Genomic DNA, 22,756 nt, shown 5'->3' with positions numbered 1-22,756 from the left:
TCTCCATTCCCAGGTACACAATGGATTGGGAGGGAATGAGCTGAGACTTTTCTATGTTGACTAACAGACCCAGTTGTCTGATTAAGTCCAAAGTCCAGTTGAGATTCTCCAGACAGCGACGACTCGTGGAGGCTCTCAACAGCCAGTCGTCTAAGTAGAGGGAGGCTCTGATGTCCGATAAGTGTAGGAATTTTGCTATATTCCTCATCAGATGAGTGAACACCATAGGAGCTGTGCTTAGGCCAAAACACAGGGCTTGGAATTGGTAGACAACCTTTCCAAAAACGAATCTCAGGAAAGGTTGGGAGTCTGGATGAATAGGAACGTGAAAGTAGGCATCTTTCAAGTCCAACGAGACCATCCAGTCCTCCTGTCTGACCGCTGCTAGGACCGACTTCGTCGTCTCCATCGTGAACGTCTGCTTGGTGACATACGCGTTGAGCGCGCTGACGTCCAGCACCGGTCTCCAACCTCCTGTCTTCTTGGCCACAAGAAAGAGACGGTTGTAGAAGCCCGGGGATTGATGGTCCCGGACTATAACCACTGCCTTCTTCTGCACAAGTAGCGACACCTCCTGGTGCAATGCTAGCCTCTTGTCCTCTTCTTTGTAGTTGGGAGAGAGGTTGATGGGAGATGTGGTCAGAGGTGGTTTGAGGCAGAATGGAATCCTGTAACCGTCCCTCAGCCAACTGACAGACTGGGCGTCTGCACCTCTCTTCTCCCAGGCTCGCCAGAAGATCTTGAGTCTGGCTCCTACTGCTGTCTGGAGATGCGGAGAGTCAGTTTTTTCCTTTAGATGTCTTGGAGCCTTTCCTAGACTTGCTCCTGTAAGAGTCTGGACGGGAGCTTCCTCGGCTGGGGGCTCTACCACGAAAGGGCGGTATGAACCTCGTAGCAGGGGTATCAGCCACTGGGGAGCGATAAGTCTTGGGGACTGAGGTAGCAACCTTAGACTTACGAGCCGATGAGGCTACAAGATCGTGTGTGTCCTTTTGTATCAGGGCAGCAGACAAGTCCTTAACCAGCTCTTCGGGGAAGAGGAACTTCGAGAGCGGAGCAAAAAGGAGTTGTGACCTTTGACAAGGTGTAATGCTGGAGGAAAGGAAGGTACACAGCTGTTCCCTTTTCTTCAAAACCCGATACAAACATCGACGCAAGCTCACCAGATCCATCCCTAATGGCCTTATCCATGCAGGACATTAATAGCATGGCAGAATCCTTGTCCGCAGGAGAGGTCTTCTTGCTGAGGGCCCCCAGGCACCAGTCTAGAAAGTTGAACATCTCAAATGCTCTAAATACTCCCTTCAGTAAGTGATCAAGGTCTGAGAAGGTCCAGCAAACCTTAGAGCGCCTCATTGCAGTTCTCCGAGGCGAGTCTACCAGACTTGAGAAGTCAGCCTGGGCAGAGGCAGGTACTCCCAAGCCTGGTGCTTCTCCTGTGGCATACCAAACGCTCGCTTTCGAAGTGAGCTTAGTCGGAGGGAACATGAAAGAAGTTTTGCCAAGGTGTTGCTTAGTCTGCAGCCACTCCCCTAAGATCCTTAACGCTCTCTTAGAGGACCTTGCTAGGACTAGCTTAGTATAGGTGGACTTAGCTTGTTGTATGCCCAGCGAAAACTCAGATGGCGGAGAGCGGGGAATAGCAGAGACAAAGTGGTCTGGGTAAACCTCCCTAAGCAGAGCCAAGACCTTACGAAAGTCAATAGACTGTGGAGAAGGCTTGGATTCATCCACGTCTGACGAGGGATCCAGGTGTGCCGCCTCATCATCAGACGCCTCATCACCAGAGTGTAGCGAAGAGATCGGACAAGAATGCTGAACAGCAGAGTCAGAACGAGTAGGAACAATATTAGTGGTTTCCTCTTCAAGTAACTGTTGAGGGAAAACCTGAGGCTCAGACTGCAAAGGCTGAATAAAAGACGAAGCAGAAGGAAGGCGCATGGGTGGAGGAGGCTGACTCCTAGCATGAGTGGTTGAACCCAAGGGTTGCGCTTGCTGAGCTGTTGGCGGAAGCGGAGTAGCAAGTTCCTGTTCCTGTGGTGTGAGCGGAGCGCGATGAGGTAGAGGCTGCGCAGAACAAGGTAAATGTCTCGCAAGCTGAGGCTCCTGAGGCGCAAGGCTAAGGAGTAGTGGTGCTTGCCTTGTGGAGGGTTGAGCTCGCTGCAGCGAGAGCTGAGGAGACTGACTCATGGACGGGAGAGGTTGTTGTACCTCAACCGAGTGTTGCACCACTGGTGGAGCAGCAAGTGGAGGCGGAGGAAGAGAGGTATAATCCTCCTGATCCCATTGTAAAGGTTGCCTTAAAGAAGGCGGAGGCTGAACACCACTGGGAACAGCAAACTCAGAACGAGGCTCAACATCGTACGCCTGGCAGGTGGTACTGCGATCAGGCGGAGCGAGCGCAGGCGGAGCGAGCGCAGGCGGAGCGAGCGCAGGCGGAGGGAGTGTAGGCGGAGGCGGAGGCGGAGGCGCAACACTCTCAGCCCGACACTCACGCATCAAGTCCGAAAGCTGTGCTTGCATGGACTGTAGAAGAGTCCACTTGGGGTCGGCAGAAACTACAGTAGGCTGAGGTAAAGCCTTAACAGTCGAGCTCTGTTGTGGCAGAACCTTACTCCTCTTGGGCGGAGTGCAGTCGACAGATGACTGCGGCGAGTCAGAGCTGAGCCAATGACTGCAACCTGGCTGAGCACTCGCGGACTGGACTCTGCGTTTAAGTGGTCTCGAGACCTGAGACCAACGTTTCTTCCCTGACAGTTGATCAGCGGACGAGAAAAAGACGGGCTCAATCGTCTGCAGGTGGGAGTGACGGTCTTTGGAAGACACGCCCGCAACCACCGAGGATACTTCTGTGCGCCTAACAAGGCCTGCCGAACCCTTATGCCCTTCGACATTGCTTCTCCCCTGGGCTTGGGAGCTTGCAAGAGGTCCCGGACTGGGAGGACGACTGGCTCGCACAGAAGTATCCTCACGCACCACACTGGCACTGACACTAGCACTTGGCACTGCACTGACACTAGCACTCGTCACAGCACTGGCACTAATTCCACCCACTGCACTCTTGACCTTAAGTTCCTTGACTTCGGCCATCAGAGACTTATGATCACTTACCACTGACTCTACTTTATCGCCTAAGGCCTGAATAGCACGCAAAACAACAGACATATCAGGCGGAGGGCAAACAGTAGGTTCGGGGGTAGCCACTACAGGGGTAGGAAAAGGTAGGGGATCATGAGGTGAGGAAAAAAGTGAAGAGTGAGAAGAACTCCTCCTAACTCTACCTCTCTCTAACTTAGTTGAATATTTCAAAAGACGGACAAATTCCAGTTCCGAAAGTCCGGCGCATTCCTCACATCGATTTTCTAACTGACAGGGCCTGTCCCTACAGTCAGAACAAGCGGTGTGAGGATCTACCGAGGCCTTCGGAATACGCCTATTGCAAGACCTACATCGTCTATGGGAGGGGGCTTGCGAAATGTCAGACATCTTGAATCCAAAGAGTTAGCCAAAGGGGGTTCCAAAATCAAGCAAAAGATCGTTAACCGTTAATCAGGACTATATAAAAGCTATCTAGCTAATATAAGAAGGTTTCCAGTAAAGCGACAGCCGAAATCTGAGAGAATACTTCACCAATTAGCCGTGAAAATACTCGAAGATCATAAGCGTATCCCAGAACGTCTTGCCGGAAGCACGACAGAGGAATAATTGAGGAGGTGTCAACAAGAAGTACTTGAGTACCTGGCCACAGGTGGCGCTGGTAAGTACACCCCCTTCTAGTATTGTGATAGCTGGCGTATCCCTCCATAGAATTCTGTCGGGCAACGGAGTTGACAGCTACATGATTATCGGGTAAGTTTAATATTGAAAAAATCTCCTTAATTTAAGGATGAGGATTTGCATGTTGCATAGGAACAATATTTTATTTAATAATCAACACATGCACAAATGGATACAAGATTAGAGTAGGACTATTGTACAATACTTACCATACCACTACCTATGTCAAGTATTCTTGAAGAGTTTGTGATGTTACAAAGTTCTTTCACACACTGTACCATTGTTATAACCTCATGTTCCTTTTTAGGTGACATCCCCTTACAGAGCTCCTTAGGTAACCTTAAATCCAGGGGTGATTTTCTTATAGTATATTCATGTTGAGAAGTATTAATCCATTGCTGAAGTGACAGTTCTTTGCACTGCTTGAGAAACTGTTTCAAGGAAGATGGCCAATGTGTCTGCAAAGAAAAATAACACTTTAAATAATCCATTTACCTTCATTAAATACGTCTTCAAAACAATGTTTGATCACAAAAACAAATTGGAAAGTAATTTGTATTTTTCCTAACGATACAAAGCTTTAGCTATTTATTAGGGATTATCTTTCGGCAAAGCTGGGAGACTAGCCATTAAGACTTTTAAGCAAGGTGGCAATTACTGTACCCAAACTGCTAATTAGCGGGGCTTAGTGAGGGGTAGTGGGGGCTGCCAGCTACCTTTCTCACACACACACACACCAGTGAAACCGAGTCACTTTTTGATTACAGGCAGGACTTATGGGGGACAAGTGATGGCATGACAATTTGTATAAATAGCTACAGGTTTGTATTGTTAGGAAAAATACAAATTACTTTCAAATTTATCATCTGTTCCGACACTCGACAAACCTTACGCTATTTATTAGGGATGACCCACCCATTAGGAGGGTGGAAGTCCAACCACTGGCTTGGCTGGTGATCCGGGGTTTTCACGTACAGGCTTGACATGTGACTGAGAAAACCCTAACACCTCGCTAAAAACTTCGTGCAATGCACGGATTGGGGCCTGAGCAACCTGTATGTATGTGAAAAATTAGCAATGTGACCGACTAGGTAAGAATATTTCAAGTTAAATAGGAATGTTGATATCAAAGTTAACCAGGCATGGGTCCAAGTACATGACACTGACTTGTGGACAAGTACAAGTACATGTCACTGACTTGTGGAATAGTACAAGTACTGAGAAAAAGAGCAAGTACATGTACTGAGAAAAAGAGCAAGTACAAGTACAGAAGATTTGCCCGAGACCTAAGTCCAGGTCCAAGTACTTGACAATGTACTTAAGTACAAGTAAAAATACATTTCAGCAGCTTTTCTATTATTATCAGTGATATGTTTGATTTAAAATCAATAGCAAATATCTAATGAAAATTTGCATGCAAATGTCTATAGGAGAGAAAATTTGGTGTTATACTATAGCAGTCATTATAAAGAGAAGTCTTTCAAAATGACATCTCTGAAATAGTTCTCATAGGATAAGTCAGTGAACCTTAGCCCATAGGGCCGAAAAGAGGTGAAGCGATATTCATAGGATTCAATTAAGAAGTGATCAACCTTTGTCTCCCCGTAAGTTAAGGTAATGGATTTTTTTTTTATAAGTTTTCAATTTAATTTTATAATGCTATTCTTAACACTACTATAAATAGATTGTCACTGCAAAAAAAAAAAAAAAAAAAAAGTGATGCTTTTCAGAATAATTTAAACAAAATTATGTTGTTAAAAAATACTTTAAATGAAATTATACTTTTCAGAAAAGTTATAAATAAAATTATATTTCTCTCTTTGATATGATTATTACCATTTCTCTATTATCTACTTAAAAAGATTTATCATTGCATTCTACAAACATCACATACTCAAAATTCTTGTCATGAACAACACTCATGTGGGCAAAAAACTTTTCCTGGAATACTGAAAATCCTTTCTACAGTGGCACAAGACGCATGGACTAATAGGTACTTTTGTGACATCTTAGCAAGAGTTGAAAATGTTTGTTTGTGGTCTTTCCAGTATGCTAGCACATCTCTCTCTTCTGAAATACATGGGTGACTCAGGTATCTTTGAAATTCAATATTAATAGACTCCTGAATCTACATTACATCAGTTGTCAAACTCAGTTACCCATAAAACTGAAGTTTCTTCCTTTTTGGCTCAATAGACCTAGGTCCTGGTATATCTTCTGTATGGTCTGTGACAGAATCCATGCTTGCATGAGCTGTAGTATCTTTTAAAATTTATTAATAGACTCCTGAATCCGTATTACAGCTGTTGATGGTCAAACTGGGTTACCCATAAAACTAAACAGTTCCTTCCTTTTTGGTTCAATAGAACTAGGTCCTAGTGTATCTTCTGTATGGTCTGTGACAGGATCCATGCTTGAATGAGCTGTAGTATCTTTGGGCATAAACTGGTCTGGGGTTATGACAGAAGACTAAGATTCACCTTTTCCTCTTCTTCAGAACTTCAATCTAATTTGAATCTTGGATCAAGAATATCTTGGATCAAGAATGGTTGCCCTTTCATATATTTTCTGTTCTTCATATACCTGGAGGCATTTCTGTAATGACCTCTTCAATCCAAATACCAAACCGTTGTTATACTTGGTCTGCATTTTCTCTAAGGGAAACTTGAACCCTCCCACACATGGGAATGACTAGGCTAGAGGAAACAGTAGCCTCCTCAAATGGCTCGTAAATGTTTACTGGATCATTAAGAATATTTTTGTTATAAGTGCCAAGCTTTGGTTCATGATCCAAACCTTTTTGGAGCATGATATACCACAAGCACACTCATTGCAGATTGCCTTGAATTATAAGGAGCACCCTTCAGAGACTGAAGAACGTGAACCACGTTCCACGGACAAGGTCTTCCTTCCGACTGGGGGAAAGTAAGCTCATAGCTTCATATGAGGAGAGAAAGTTCCAAAGAATAAGAAATATCTATTCCTTTCAGCTTAAAGGCAGGGCTCAAGGCTTAGCGGTAACCTTTTTGGAGGTGTACAAGGAACTCCGCTATTGTTGCAATAGAGGCCTTGAGGGGAGAGATACCCCTTCCATGACACCAACCACAGAATATAGTCCACTTAGCCTGGTAGACTGAGGCTGAAGATTTTCGGAGGTGTCCACCCATCCTTTTCGCAACTTGTTGCAAAAATCCTATCTGAGTGAGGAGGTGCTGGATAGTCTTCAGGTGTGAAGTCGCGCTACGGCTTTGTGGTAGATGTTCGTTTCTGGTTGTTTTAGTAGATCGTGTCATGAAGGGAGTTCTCTCAGAAGCTCTTTCAGGAGCTGCAGAAGATCTGAGAACCACTCTGCGTGATGCCATAGTGGAGCTATGAGAGTCATAGATAGGCTGTTGGACATTCTGGTCTTGTTGAGTACTTTTCTCATCGGACAGAACGGGGAAAAAGCGTAGACGTTGATGTCGTCCCATTGTTGCTGCTGGAGTGCATCTTGCCAGAGAGCCTTGGGATCTGGGACTGGGGAGCATTAAAGCGGTAGGCTGAAGTTCAGGGATGAAATGAACAAGTCCACAGTCGGGGACTTTGTTGGCTACTAGATAATTCAAAGACCATTTGGAGCCAACTATCAGAGTTGCTCTGCTCAGATTATCTGTGAGCACATTCCTTTTGCCTGGAATAAAGCGGACCGTTAAGATACACTGAGTTGTCTTCTGTCCATCTCAGTATCTCTACTGCTAGATAGCATAGGGGCTGCGGAAAGGTACCACCTTGTTTGTTTATGTAAGACCCTACTGTGATGTTGTCACTCAACACCACAGAGTGACCCACCAGGAACTACTGGAACTGTTGAAGGGCCAGAAAGACAGCCTTCATTTCTAAGAGATATATGTGCCGATACCTTTCGGACTCTGACCAGATGCCGGAGGCCATGTGTTGCAGCATGTGGGCCTCCACCTTTCTTTGGATGCATCTGAAAAGAGCATCAATTCCGGGGGGAGAACAAGAAGGCCAACACTCCTGCAGAGGTTCTTGCCACTCACCACATGAGATCCATCTTTTCCTCTAGTCCTATGGGGACTAGAATGTCCGGGAAATCATTGATCTGATTTCAACTGGACTTCAGTCATCACAGGAGAGATCTGATAATCCTGAGGCGGCCATTGGGCACTAGACGGTTCAGCGATGATAGGTGACATATGAGAGACGACCATTGCTGGACTGGTAGTTCTTCTCGTCTGGGGATGGGTCTTCCTACCTTCCTCAGCCTTCGTACCCTGCCGTCTGATGGAAGGACTTTCTGTTGATCGCTGTCGATGATCATATCTAGGTATATCAGTCTTTGAGAGGGAAGCAGGGACGACTTCTCAAGGTTTACCATGATCCCCAGATCTTGGCAAAGCCCTAGAAGTCTGTTTCGGTGTTGAAGAAGGGTTGCCACAGAGTTTGCTAGGATCAGCCAGTCATCCAGGTATATTAAGACATGGATGCCAATCCTGTGAGCCCAAAATGACACTAGGACAAACACTCTCGTGAAGGCCTGAGGTGCCATGGAAAGACCGAATCATAAAAACTGGTATTGCTTGTTGACGAGTATGATCCTTCGATACTTCCTGGAAGACGGATGGAATGGGATGTGGAAATGTGTCCTTGAGATCCAGAGTTCACATGCATTTCTTTGGTGTTACTGCCTGTCTGACCGTGTCTGCCGCCTCTATGCTGAACAGAGTTTGTCTGACAAACTTATTTAGAGCTGAGAGGTTGATGACTGGTCTCCAGCATCCAGATGCCCCAGATGCCTTTCTCACAAGAAAGAGTTGACTGTAGAAGCCTGGGGACCCGTCAAGAACCTTTTGGAGAGCGCCCTTCTTCAACATGGTCTGGACTTCAGCCTAAAGGGCTAGTTCCCTCACTGATCCCGTTGCATAGGAGCTTGATGGGACTGGATCCCGAGTCGGGGAGGGGGGTTTAGAGATCGAAAGAATGGTATGCGATACCCTGAAAAAATCACGGAGATAATCCAGGGTTCGGCCCCGAGATGTAACCACCTCTGCCAACGGCATTGCAGGCATCGCCCCACTGGTGGACAAGTAGGAGGATTGTCTGCCCTAGCAGATGTGGCAACAGCTGCTACCTCCACTCCCTCCACGAGAGGTCTTAGAGGCCTTCCGCTCCTTGGCTGGAAAGGGCTTCTTTGACACCTTCTGAGATGTGGACATCGCCGTCGTTGTTGTCCTATTCGTTGGCGGCTTTGTTATCTGTGGTGGCGGAAGTCGATAGGGCCGAGTTGTAAGGCCCTTATGGAGAAGGGAGTCCTGAGTTCTTTGCCGAAGGATCATATTAGCCCACAGGTTCACCACCTGGTGGGAAAAGAACTTAATGGTCCTGGATCCTGATAATAGAAAGGATTCCATCGACTTCCTCGTGGTCTCCTTTGATTGATTAATTTGAGATTTTCTGGCATCCTGACATCTAAAGTCATTGACGCCGATATAATTTATTATAAATAAGAATAGAAGAATATTCAACTAAAACCATAAAATTAAAGATGTTCTTTTAAAAGTTAAATAGCTTTCAGTAAACCTGCTTCTGAAGTAAAGCTAAAAATACCGCTAGCATGGTGGGACACATCACGTCCAAAAATCTTGGCAAGGATGAACCTGCCATCCTCACCTCGAGCCTCAAACAGATATCTATTTCTTTCGCTACTATATGTGGGGCATTTGGTCAGCAAATGCCTCACTGTCAAGGGTACCAAACAGTCGTCGCAATAAGATTGGTATTGACCAGTAAGCAGATATTCCCGAGTTAACCGAGTGTGACCAATGTGGAGACGACAAAGAGTAGTCTCCCACTTTCGGAGCATCATGTTATACAGTACTTCTATGGTATATAAAATATTTTATTTCTCGCAACTTATTTTCAATTAAGCTATCCCAATGCTATTGCCAATTACAGGTACAGTATTAGAAATCAAATTCTTAATGTTGGGTAAACAATCTTCACTAAGAATGGGATACCTTCTTGGTCACAATTAAGCTGCAGCATTCTTTTTGTTTCCAGGCACACCTACGTGTGCCGGAACTCAGCAAAATTGAACTGTTATTACTCTCAGTCCAATAATAAGAAGCCATTCCAAAATCTTTAAAACCAAAGAGTTACTCAAATTAAAAACTTCTGAAGCTTGAAGGACACTCCTTGCATCACTAAAAATGGTAAAATTACCCACCACTTTCAATGCTATTTTTTCAATAGCGGTTAGTATGCCATATAGTTCAGCAGTAAATATGGAAGCTGTTATAGGAAGTGCACCTCTACAATTAAAAGCATTACTATATACTGTACTCGAAATCCAACATCAGCATCGGATTTGAAGCCATCAGTATATAAACAAGTCGATTCCTCATGTTCTACAACATTTGAAATAAAAAGACCTGGTTTAAGTCCGTCACATTTTTTTAACTCCAATAAAATATTTACAAAAAGATACCTCTGTTAATTTCCATCGAGGCATTGATGATACCTTAAATGGAAGCACCTTAGTTCTACTTATATCAAGATTGTCTATCAATTGTTTCACCTGAAAATCATAAGGTTGAGGGGATTTTGGGTGTAACAAAGTATGTTGAGTGCCTTACATGGCTTGTAGTTTGACAGGCTAAAGAATTAGATCTTTGCAATCTAAACCAATACTGAATAATAGAAGACTTTCGTTAAAGGTCTAACGGTAATTTTCCAGCGTCAACAAGGAGGTTTGGAATAGGCGAAGTTCTAAATGCTCCTGTTACCAATCTTATACCAGTATGGTGTATAGAATCTAAAATTTTTAATCGGCTTGGGGTGGCTTAGGAGTATATTTCACAGCCATAACTAATTTTTGAAACAATTAAAGTCTTGTTTAACTTTAAAATAGTTTTGCAGTCTAGTCCCCATGATGTATGGGACAAAACTTTCAATGGATTCAGAGCCTCAAGACATTTAGCTTTTAATCCCTTTAAGTGAGGAACCCATGTAAGCCTACAATCAAATTACAAACCTAGAGATCTAGCTTCATTTACACATGGAATTCGTTGACCTTTTATGTACTATATATGTCCGGGTCTGGATGTACTCCCCCGAATATAACAAAAATGGACGACAGTAGTTTTGCTTGTCGAAAACTTAAACCCATTCATATCAGCCCAGTGAATAATTTTGTCAATTGAGAGTTGCAGTTTTCTCTCAACCATTGCCATTCTAGCTCCAGCAAATGATATGAGAGATCATCTTCAAATAGCATCGATTAATTGATTGATTGAAAGTTTTCTGGCATCCTGACATCTAAGGTCATTGACGCTGATAGCATTTATTATATATGAAAAATAAAAGAGAATTCAATTAAAACCATAAAAGTTAAGAAGTCATTATAAAAGTTAAATAGTTTTCAGAGACCTGCTTCTGAAATAAATCTAAAAATGCCGCTCGCATAGTAGGACACATCATGTCCAAGAATCTTGGCAAGGATGGACCTGCCATCCTCACCTCGAGCCTCAAACAGATATCTATTTCTTAAGTTATTAAAATTAGGGCATTCGATCAACAAATGCCTCACCGTTAAAGGTACTAAACAGTCCTCGCACTACGATTGGTGTTGGCCCTTCAGCAAAAACTCGTGTGTCAACCGTGAGTGACCAATACGGAGACGACAAAGAGTCGTCTCCCATTTTCGGGTTATCATGTTATACCTCCAAGGTGATATGATATTTGTTACTTCCCTCATTTTATTGCCATCTAGACTATCCCAGTGCTTTTGCCATTTATTACACACCAATTTCTTGATGCAAGGTAGGGAATCATTACCGGGAATGGGATACCTCCTTGGTAGCAACTCGGATGCCGCATTTTTCACCAGTAAATCTGCTTTCTCATTCCCAGACACACCTACATGTGCTGGAACCCAACAAATCGAACTGTTATACCTCTCAGTCCAATAATAAAAAGCCATTCCAAAATCTTTAAAACTAGAGGGTTACTAGAGTTAAAAACTTCTAAAGCTTGAAGAACACTCCTTGCATCACTAAAATTTGTAAAATTACCCTCCTTTTCCAAAGCTATTTTCACAATAGCGGTTAGTATGCCATACAGTTCGGCAGTAAATATAGAAGCTGTTAGAGGAAGTGCACCTCTACAATTAAAATCATTACTATGTACTCTAAATCCAATGCCAGCATCAGATTTAGAGTCATCATTATATATAAAAGTTGATCCCCTATGTTCTGCAACATGTTCCATAAAAAGAGACCTGGATTCCAAGTCAGTCACATTCTTCTTAACTTCAATAAAGTAATTACAAAAAGATATGTCAGGTAATTTCCATGGAAGTGTTGATGATACCTTGAATGGAAGCACCTTAATTCTAATTATATCCAGATTGTTTAATAATTGTTTCACCCGAAACCCAAAAGGTTGAGGAGATTTTGGGTGCAACTCAAAGTATGTTGAGTGCCTTACATGGCTTGCAGTCTGAAAGGCTGAAGAATTAGGGAGTCTTTGTAATCTAAACCAATACCGAATAATAGAGGACATTTGGTAAAGGTCTAGAGGCAACTCCCCAGCATCAACAAGGAGACTTGTGATAGGTGAGGTTCTAAACGCTCCTGTGGACAATCTAATACTGTACTAGCATGATGTATAGAATCTAATATTTTTAACCGGCTTGGGGTGGCTGAGGAGTATATTTTGCATCCATAACTAATTTTGGAAAAAATCAAGGCCTTGTATAATTTTAAAATAGTATTGCGGTCTGCTCCCCATGATGTATGGGACAATACTTTTAAAAGATTCACAGCTTCAAGAAAATTTTTAAGTGAGAAACCCATGTAAGCCTACAATCAAATATCAACCTTAAAAATTTAGCTTCACTTGCACATGGGATCCATTGACCTTTGATGTATATATCCGGGTCTGGATGTACTCCCCGGATACGACAGAAATGGACAATTGTAGTTTTACTTGTCAAGAACTTAAATCCATTCATATCGGCCCACTGGATATTTTTATCAATAGAGAGTTGTATTTTCTCTCAACCATTGCCATTCTAGCTTCAGCAAATGATATGGAGAGATCATCCACAAATAATGTTGCAAGAACATCCCGGGGAATGACTGAGGATATCCCATTAATTACTAGTGCAAAAAAGGGTTACACTCAGCACAGTCCCCTGAGGAACTCCTTCTTCCTGGCATTTACTCTCTGATAGAGCTTCCCCAACTCTCATTTGGAAAACTCTATGTGAAAGAAATGACTGAATAAATAGTGGTAGCTCTCCTCTTAATCCAAACTCACGGTCACAAATGAAGGACTCAAGTTGTATCAGCACATCAGTCGTTGAGTGCATTTTTTTGAATCCACATTGAATGGGTGATAAAATACCCTTCTTTTCAAGGTACCACATCAGTCTTACATTGACCATCTTCTCCATGATTTTGCACAAACAAGATGTTAATGCAATTGGCCTATAATTTGCTGCTAAAAACTTGTCCTTACCAGGTTTTAAAAAGGCTAAAATAATGGCTAGTTCCCAAACACTTGGATAACTATGATCATGCCATGTTCTATTAAAAATACTTAAAATAAATAACTTTGTATTAAAAGGTACGTGTTTAATCATTGCATATGGAATTCCATCGGGTCCAGGGGCTGTATCATTACACGTAGCAAGAGCAGAATCAAATTCTCTTTCAGTAAAAGGAGAATTGTATGACTCTTGCTTTCTTGTTGTGACCAGGAGCTGCTTCACACTTGCGTGATACATTTGAAAAATGGTCAGCCAGGGCATTGCTAACTTTGGTTGCTCCAGTCATATACTGGCCATTTACCTTTAACACTGGTGGTGGGTTTGGGGTGAATTTGCCTGCTATCTTTTTGACTTTCCTCCACACAGATGATGGTGTTCTACTGTTAATGGAGGAAACAAATGACATCCAAGACTGGCGCCTAGCTTCTTTCATGGCACGACAGAACTGTGCTCTACATTTCTTGTATATGACTAAATTCTCCTCAGTACGGTGCATGCGCAATCGAGTTAAAGACTTTCTTGTGGCTCTGTGCAGGGCAGTTAGTTCTGATGACCACCAGGGGACTGGTGGTCGTCTGAATATCCCTGTTGTCTTGGGAATGGAATTGACTCCTGCTGTGTGAAGAGTTCCATTAAGTAAGTCTATGGCATCATCAACACTTTCAAACTGTTCTGCATTTCCTTCAATTTCACTTAACTCCCAAAATTTATCCCAATCTGCCTTATCAAGATTCCATCGAGATGATCTCTGTAAAGGTGGACCATTGTTGGTGTTTATAACGATTGGTGCATGACCACTAGTATGCCAATCATCTAATGTTCTCCAATTAAAATCGAGAAGACAGTTAGAGCTTGCAACTGATAGGTCAATGCAGGACAAGGTACAGTACCTGTCTGAACATGAAAATGTGTAGGCTCTCCTGTATTAAGGAGTCTGACATCTTCATTCTCCAAAATTGATGATATATTACCCCTTGCATTTGCCAAAACATCATCCCATAAAGGATGTCAACTATTAAGATCTCCCAGTAAAAGAAAAGGTTGTGGGAGTTGTTTAATCTCCTCTACTATATTATCATATGAGATGTTATCATTTGGAGGCAAGTAAAGAGAACAGATTGTGTATTTCCTCCCTATATCAATCTGTACAACTACTGCCTGCTGAGGGGTACAGATAGACAAAGATATTTGGGGAACATCTCGACGAACATAAATAAGACTTCCCCTATGGCTCCCTGCTCGTCGATCATATGGTGTCCTATAGCTAACATACTTTTGAGGGCAAGGAGTATTAGCATCGAGCTTGCTTTCTTGTAGACATACAGTTATAGGGAAGTGCTCACGTATGAGGAGCTTAAGTTGTTCATATTTCGCCCTAAAACCCTGGCAATTCCATTGCAGAATGGAGGAAAAACTGTGGTTTATTTTTTGAAAGACACCTTAGATGAAGTCTTCCCATTGGCAATATTTGATCTAACAATATTTCCTGGTGGTATCTCTAGAGAGGATCTTGATATAGTGGGTTTAGTGTTCCTCTTTTTCTTTGTGTCCTTTTGATCTAATTGTTGAGGAGGATGGTGGACCTCAACTTGAATTTCTGATTGGTTCAATTTACCTTCTAGTTGATCAGAAACATCAGCAGACAAGATATCATATTCATTTGAAGTCGTGACTTTAATTTTTCTTATGGTAGGAGGCGAGAGAGATGGAGGTCTCTCACTTTTTTGATTAAAAGGTTGTGATCTGTCAGGTTTTTGCACCTTCCCCACAACAGGTTCACCAGGTAAATTGGTTTCGAGTGGAACCTCCATCAGATCGGGCAAGGGCACGGCCTGAGAGAGGTTTGTACTATTGTTTAGAATCAGAGTAGTTGGCTTTTGAATAACTTTCAGATCTTTAAGTATCTGTTTTGATTTTTTTACAATTTCTGGACATAGATTTTTGATGGGACTTTCAACCTCTTTAACTACTTTCATTTGTTTCTCTATCTTAGAAGTAGAGATATAATTTTCGTCTGTGTGGTTTGACAAGTTTTTCTTCAGAACCATTGACAAAGGTTTCTCTGGTCTTATCTGCTTTTCAAGAGCTCTTTTACGAGCCTCTTTAAAAGTAACCCTTTCCATGGTCCTAATGGCGTGAATTTCTTTTTCAAAAATAAACTTAATGTAGCTTTTAGATGTAGCTGGGTGTGCTTCCCCACAATGTATGCAATTAGGGTTTTCTATGCATACTCCATGACTACTTTTTCCACAGTTGGCACAAACAGCGGGCTTATTATTTAGTTTTTCCTTGCATTTCTGGCTTAAATGGCCATACATTTGGCAATGATAACATTGCAATGGTGAAGGGATATAAGGTTTCACCTTGAAAGATAGCCAACCAGCTTTAATAACATTTGGTAATCTACAATGATCAAATGTTATAATCAAAGTAGCAAGAGGAATACGTTGTTCTCCAACCCTCTTTCTCATTCTGACTACTTTTACTACTCCTTGACTTTTCAGTTCATCCTCAATTTCTTTTTCCTCTATATCCAGCAATTCTGGAGCATATATCACACCTCTACTCTGGTTGAAAGTAGTGTGCGAAACGCATTTTACACTATGACCATCCAATGTTGTAAGTGTTTTTAACCTTTCACCTTGTAATGGGGATACAGTGTCTTTATCAAGAGACTTCCATTTCCTTGGGGTAGAATTTTTGGCAGCCCTCCACATAAAGTGACTATTTCCCTGTTAGCTTTAAAAACATTTACATGCTCATTTCTTCCGTTTTCAAATTCTAAGGTAAAAAATTTTTCATAATTCACTATTTCATAGTGACCAGGTAATACTTCTACTTTTCTATATCTTTCTGTACTGTCATCATTTCTCACTCTCTCTCTCTCTCTTCTTCTCTAGTGTTTTCTTATCATTCTTTCCATAACGCATATAAGGTTCCGTTACAATATTAGAACCTGAGTTGTAGCTGTCTGTACCGAGGTCCATGTTTGTATTTTCCAGGTCGTCAACAGAGGGGTGGGTTTTTTTGGTATGAGCAAGCCGGGTTATCCACCTCTTATTGGAGGATATCAGTCCTCCTATCCCATGTGGCCCAACACCGGAAGAGGTTTCAGCGGGGACCAGTCCTCTATTAGAGAGGGGCTGCCTCTCTTAAGGTGGGCGCACGCTGGTCAGTGGGGGTGGTTAGCCCCTCCCACCGGCGACTCCAATGCCTGGTGTCACCCTTACCCGCAAATATGGGTGACTTAAAACCGGATCACTGGAGCCCGACTCTTAACAGACTTGGTCTACACCCAATGGGGTCTCCCAGAGGGTGATGGCGTCTAAATTGGCACAGGTTGAGATGGAATGCCGTCCATCCCACACTGTGGCAAATCCAAAGAAGCAGCCAAAGTATACTCAAACAAGCCAAAGTCGTCAACAATATCGTGCCCAAAAGGAAGAGATGGGAGAAAAAAAGAAATAACCAATAGGAAAAGAGAAAGTGCTGACTGATTTAGTTGGATCAACAGCTGGGCACTGAGGTCCAGTGGGAAGTAGTTCCAACTGTTCATTAGAGCCCAGCTGCTAATCCCTAAGCCCCCCATCCTTATCAAGGCTTCAGCATCTGGGGGGCAAATAGCATTGAGAGAATATCTTTGGGAATGACAGTGGATATCCAATTAATAGCTAGTCAAATAGGGTTACACTTAGCATACTACCATGGGAACTCCTTCCTGACATTTCCTCTCTGATAGAGCTTTCCCCACTCTCACTTGAAAAATCTATGTGACATAAATGATTCAATGAACAATGGTAGCTCTCATAATTGCAAATTATGAATGGTTTTAAGTATACAGTACCTTATCTCCATGCAGTATCATATGCCTTTCAAGGTAAAAAAGTATGTTACATGGTGCTGTTTGGAAGTAAAGGCTTCACAAATAAGAGGACTCAAGTCGTATCAACACATCAGTAGTTGAACGCATTTTCCTAAATTTACACGGGATAGGTGATAAAATACCTTCCTTTTCCAGGTACCACATCAGTCTTGCATTAACCTTCTTCTCCATTATTTTATATAAGCAAGATATCAATACAATTGGTTGATTGTTTGCTGCTAAAAACTTATCCTTACTGGGTTTTAAAGTCTAGAATAATAGCTAGTTCACAAATACTTGGATAACTCTGATCATGCCATATTCTGTTAATAATGCTTCAAATAAATAAATTGGTATTAACAGATACGGTTAATCATTGCATATGGAATTCCATTGGGTCCAGGGGCTGTATCATTACATGTAGAAAGTGCAGAATCAAATTCACTTTTAGTAAAAGGAGAATTGTATGACTCCTTCCTTACTGTTGCAAAATTTAAAATTTTCTTTTCTTCAATGTTCCTATACTGGTGACCAGGGGCTGCTACCCACTTGCATGATACATTTGAAAAATGATCAGCCAGGGCATTGCTAACCTCAGTTGCTCCAGTAACATAATGACCATTCACCTTCAACACTGGTGGTAGGTTGGGGGTAAATTTGCCTGCTAACTCTTTCATTTTCCTCTTCACAGAAGATGGTAGTGTTCTACTGTTAATGGAGGAAACAAAAGATACCCATGACTGGCGTCTAGCTCCTTTCATGGCATGATGGAACTGTGCTCTACATTTTTTGTATATAATCAAATTCTCCTCAGTACGGCATCTGCACAATCTTGTGGCTCTGTGCAAGGCGGTTAGTTCTGAAGACCATCAGGGGACTGGTTGTCGTTTGAATAACCCTGTTGTTTTGGGAATTGAATTAACTCCTGCTGTATGAAGGGTTCCATTCAGTAAGTCTATGGCATCATCAATATTTCAAACTGTTCAGTATTCCCTTCAATTTTGCTTAGTTCACAAAATCTATCCCAGTCTGCCTTGTCAAGTTTCCATTGTGGCAACCTCTGTAAAGGTGGACCATTGTTGGTGTTTATAATGATTGGTGCATGATCACTAGTATGCCAATCATCTAATGTCCTCCAATCAAAATCGAGAAGGCAATTAGAGCTTGTGATTGATAGGTCAATGCATGACAAGGTACCTGTCTGGACATGTAAGTGTGTGGGCTCTCCTGTATTAAGGAGCCCGACATCCTCATTTTCCACAATTGATGATATAATATTACCCCTTGTGTTTGCTAAAACATCACCCCATAAAGAATGTCTACCATTCGTATCTCCCAGTAAGAGGAAAGGTTGAGGGAGTTGTTGAATCACCTCTACTAAATTATCATACGAAATGTTATCATTTGGAGTTAAGTACAGAGAGCATAATGTCTATTTTCTCCCTATATCAATCTGTACAACCACTGCCTGCAGAGGTGTATGAATAGATAAAGGTATTTGGGGAACATCTCGACGAACGTATATGAGACCTCCGCCATGGCTTCCTGCTTGTTAATTATATGGTGTTCTATAACTAACATACTCTTGAGGACAAGGAGTGTTAGCATCAAGCGTGCTTTCCTGTAGACATACAATTATGGGGAAATGCTCATGAATTTGAAGCTTGAGTTCTTCATATTTGGCCCTTAAACCCTGACTATTCCATTGTAAAATGGAGAAGAAAACTAAGGATTATTTCTGGAAGACATCTTGGAAGAGGTCTTCCCATTGGCAGTTTTTAATCTAACATTATTTCCTGTAGGTTTCTTTAGAGATGGTCTTGGTATATTGGGTTTTACGTTTGTCTTTTTCTTTGTGTCCTTTTTATCTATTTGTTGAGGCGGGATGGTGGACCTCAACTTCAGTTTTTTTATTTATTCAAGTTATCTTCGGGTTCATCAGAAACATCAACCGACAAAACATCAAATTTATTTGATGTCATAACTTTAATGTTTCTAATGGAGGGGGGTGAGAGAGATGGAGGTCTCTCTCTTTTACGATTAATAGAGGGTGAGGTTCTAGGTTTTAACACCTTTCCCACTACAGGTGCATCAGGTAAGTTACTTCTAAGTGGAACCTCCATCAAATCAGGCAAGGACATGGCCTGAGAGAGGTTTGTACTATTTTTTGTATTGGGGGGGCAAAGGTTGTACAGAGAGGGGCAATGCCCCAGTGTTAATACACCATGGCAAAGTCTCACGAGGTAATATGTTTACCTCGTCATTCAGCTTTTTATCAGATGGTATATTTCTTTTTCTAGAACTATTGACAATAATAGGTGGGTTTGATTTTAATGCTTTAACATAGCTATTTGATTCATTTAATAGTCTTTTGGCATGTCCCACACGTTCTAAATTGGATTTGTTGAGGGCAGATTCTTCCAGCTTATATAGCTCAGAGCTCCTGTCAGTGGATTTATGATTCAAGTTACAATTTGAACACCTGGCCTCATGTGCACATTCTCCATGGTAAAATTTGGAGCAAATACCAGACATTTTTTTGTTTTTGCAAACTTTAGATGGGCGTACAAATTTAATACAATTAAAACATTGAAGTTGCTTCTGCTTGGATGGTTGTACTTTAATAATTCAATTTTCAATAATAATATGGAAAGGTACATCAGCATCCTGGAAGTAAGGATAATCACTGATGTACCTGGGACTTTGTGTACTTTCCATACATTTAGTAGACACATGGCCAGTATCTCCTCTGTAAATTCATATAGATCTTTGTTAAAACTACACCCCTTCCGTAGCTAAAATTTAGGTGGGGTTTGACATCTATCATATCATCATCATTACTTGTTTTTAGGTTGGACAGTATTATGGATTGTGTGCTTGATTTGGCATGGATAAGGTAACTATTTTTTCCAAAACAAGATATCCTACTTTTTTTCTGAATTAATTTGCATTTTGTTAAATAATTCCCTGTAACCCCCTTAGATTCAGCTACAAGCCACATTGGTGGTTTTGACTTTCTCTGGGAAGTCATAATTAGATCAGCGTCTTTTTCCAACCAGTCGGCAGCCCTATATACATCCAAATCTTTTGAGTACCTTATTGCAGAGAGCAGCCATGACATTCAAGTTATCAATTTTAATGTTATTCATGTTACTTATTGTTTTAAATACTTTATCATGACTACTATAAGATATCCAAGAATCCCATTTTTCATCTTCAAGTTTCATTCTTATTTCTTTTATGTATCCATAGCACTCAGATGCTTTATTTAGATTATCATAGATTGTGTCTGTTGGAATTTGGGTAACATGAAGGATTCAAAGTTTCCTTGTGTTACCCAAATTACTCGATTTTAGAATATCAGTAGAATGGTCCTTTCCCGTTCCGAGGTCATCAATAGAATTTTCCGTAATCTAATTAGCAGAGGTCATCAACAGTGCCGGGAGGGGAGGGGGGGGGGGGTTTAATCCAGGGATTGGAGAGTCAGTGTTTGAAACGTCCATAGTTAAGGGTGAGATTTTCTTTTTTGGTTTTTGTTGTTTATTTGGTTGGTTTACCTGCTTGAGAATATTAAGAAAGTATCTTATGTTGGAAAGGAGATTTGCATTCTCCACTACCAGCACAATGAGAATATACTTTCCAGACGGTCCACTTCACACCTTACCCGAGGGATAGCACCAAAACAGATATAGAGGCACAGGTATATGCTAAACCTGCCTGTTAGGACTGAGACCAAGAAGATATGGAATCATCCTCCCCACATCTGTATTGATGGGCTTCCGGCCAGAACCCAAGAGTCCTACCTCAAGGATTGGATACCCCCAGATTCCGATGACCCAACCCTTGAGAATGGTTCTGCCAAAAAGGTTCAAACCATCTTCGGGATGGCTGAGATTATCCAATACTCTCACATATACCTTTAAATGCAAATACCTCCCAACCATGATCCCTTCTCCCATTCACTAAGCAGGCAGTAATGACAAATGTGGAAATAGCCATGCCATTTAAATAAAATAAACATAAATAAATAAATAAATAAATGAATAAAACAGAATATTTATATATATATATATATATATATACAGTATATATATATATATATATATATATATATATATAAATTTAAGAGAAATAATACTCATAGAGTTAGGACAGCCAGACAAAAGAGTATATAAAATTAGGAGAAGGCCAAAGTAATATTGAGAAGATATGAGAGAGAAATTTAAATTCGAACTAGGGGAGCAATTTCCCTAAGTTCGAGAGCCCTCTTGCCCGTCACAATTCTTCAATAATATTAAGAAACCACATGACTTCGTCAAGGCGTTCTCTTGTTAAGAGGGTCGTGGTCTCCTTTGACCAGTCCTTGGTACTAATGAGGTGTCCCACAGACCCCCAGCAGAGATCTATCCACAAAGTTGCTTGTATGGCATACTTCGCAACTTTCTCCTGGTTAAGGATCTCGGTTGCAGAGAAAGAGACGTAGAGTCCGGAGAGTGTCTCAAAGGAGACTCCTCTATGGAGTGGTTGAGAGGCAGGGACGGAAAGGGCTCGTTGAAGACCTTATAATAATTCCTCTGCTGCACAAATGGCACCAATTTAAGAGGAGAGCCAGCACAGAGGGAACTGGAGGAGCCGGTGATCTGGGCAAACACCTTCTTTCAGGCACCCATCAACCCCTTAGACCTGGGAAAAGCTGCTCTGACCTTGGAGGGTATCTGAGTGCCATAGACATGGTCTGGGACCGTGTCTTTTCCCTCTTGATGGCCATCGTCGGATTTGACAATCCATTAATGCCTCTCATTTCAAGACCTGCCAGAAGGCATGTTCCAACTGCCTTTGCTCCGCCTCTGTGAGCTTGGAACTTGCAGCCCTAGGGGGGTAGTCATCGTCATAGCTGTTGTCTTCCACCCACGAGCTCTCACCCATAGGAGCCCGGAGTGGGTTGAAGTCGTCAGGTACGGCAGTGAGAGGCACGTCTCTTGTTGCCTCCTTCCTGGTACCAAGAACCTCAAGGCCTCTCTTGCTGAGGTCTTGATGCCCTTGATGAGGTTTTCGGGACTGTCTTAGAGTCCTTGCGGACTGGAATATTCTCTTCCAGGAGTGAAGGCCTGGGGAGTTCTTCCTTCCTAGAAGAAGACTGTCCCTCTCCTGAAGAGGGCACTACGGAGGACTGGTTCGTCTTCTTTGAGATATGCCTTAGTTCAGGGGAAATACCTCGATGGGAGAGAGGCAGAACGTTTCCGTAAGGGAAACTCCCTTGGCAATTGTGAGACGGCTCAAGCGCCGGTGAAGGGTATCCCCCCGAGAAGGGGTTGGATGTTTCATCCTCTGCTGCTTGGTTGTCATTGCCGGTGTCAATTGTACTTGCAAGAAGTCATCCTGGACTTCTGCACCCATCTCAGCTGCTCCCCGTTCCCTCTTAAGGGGTGAAACGAACATGCCCGGGAAAGTGGGTCTCTGCTGGGCTGGCCCTGTGGATTTCCATCTGGGGTCAGGCAGGGGGGAGGCTGTCTTATCCAGAGGAATCCACGGCATGCTGGTTACTGCATGTGCTGGAGAGACTA

General features: G+C 42.2%; 1 protein-coding gene across 4 annotated transcripts in view; it reads right to left on the bottom strand.

The window, feature by feature from the left end:
- LOC137654278 (probable methyltransferase-like protein 25) overlaps window positions 1–22,756 on the bottom strand; it is a 167,891-nt gene that overhangs the window by 52,466 nt on the left and 92,669 nt on the right. For all 4 annotated transcript variants that reach the window (XM_068387904.1, XM_068387903.1, XM_068387905.1 and 1 more), the window contains exon 4: window positions 3,987–4,235. In XM_068387904.1, the coding sequence (XP_068244005.1) occupies window positions 3,987–4,235 (249 nt within the window). The remainder of the gene's footprint in view (window positions 1–3,986; window positions 4,236–22,756) is intronic.

The sequence above is a fragment of the Palaemon carinicauda genome, chromosome 15 (genome assembly GCF_036898095.1).
Source record: "Palaemon carinicauda isolate YSFRI2023 chromosome 15, ASM3689809v2, whole genome shotgun sequence".
NCBI lineage: Eukaryota > Metazoa > Arthropoda > Malacostraca > Decapoda > Palaemonidae > Palaemon > Palaemon carinicauda.
The sequence above is the reverse complement of the archived record's forward strand: the minus strand, read 5'-3'. Positions and strand labels throughout refer to the sequence as shown.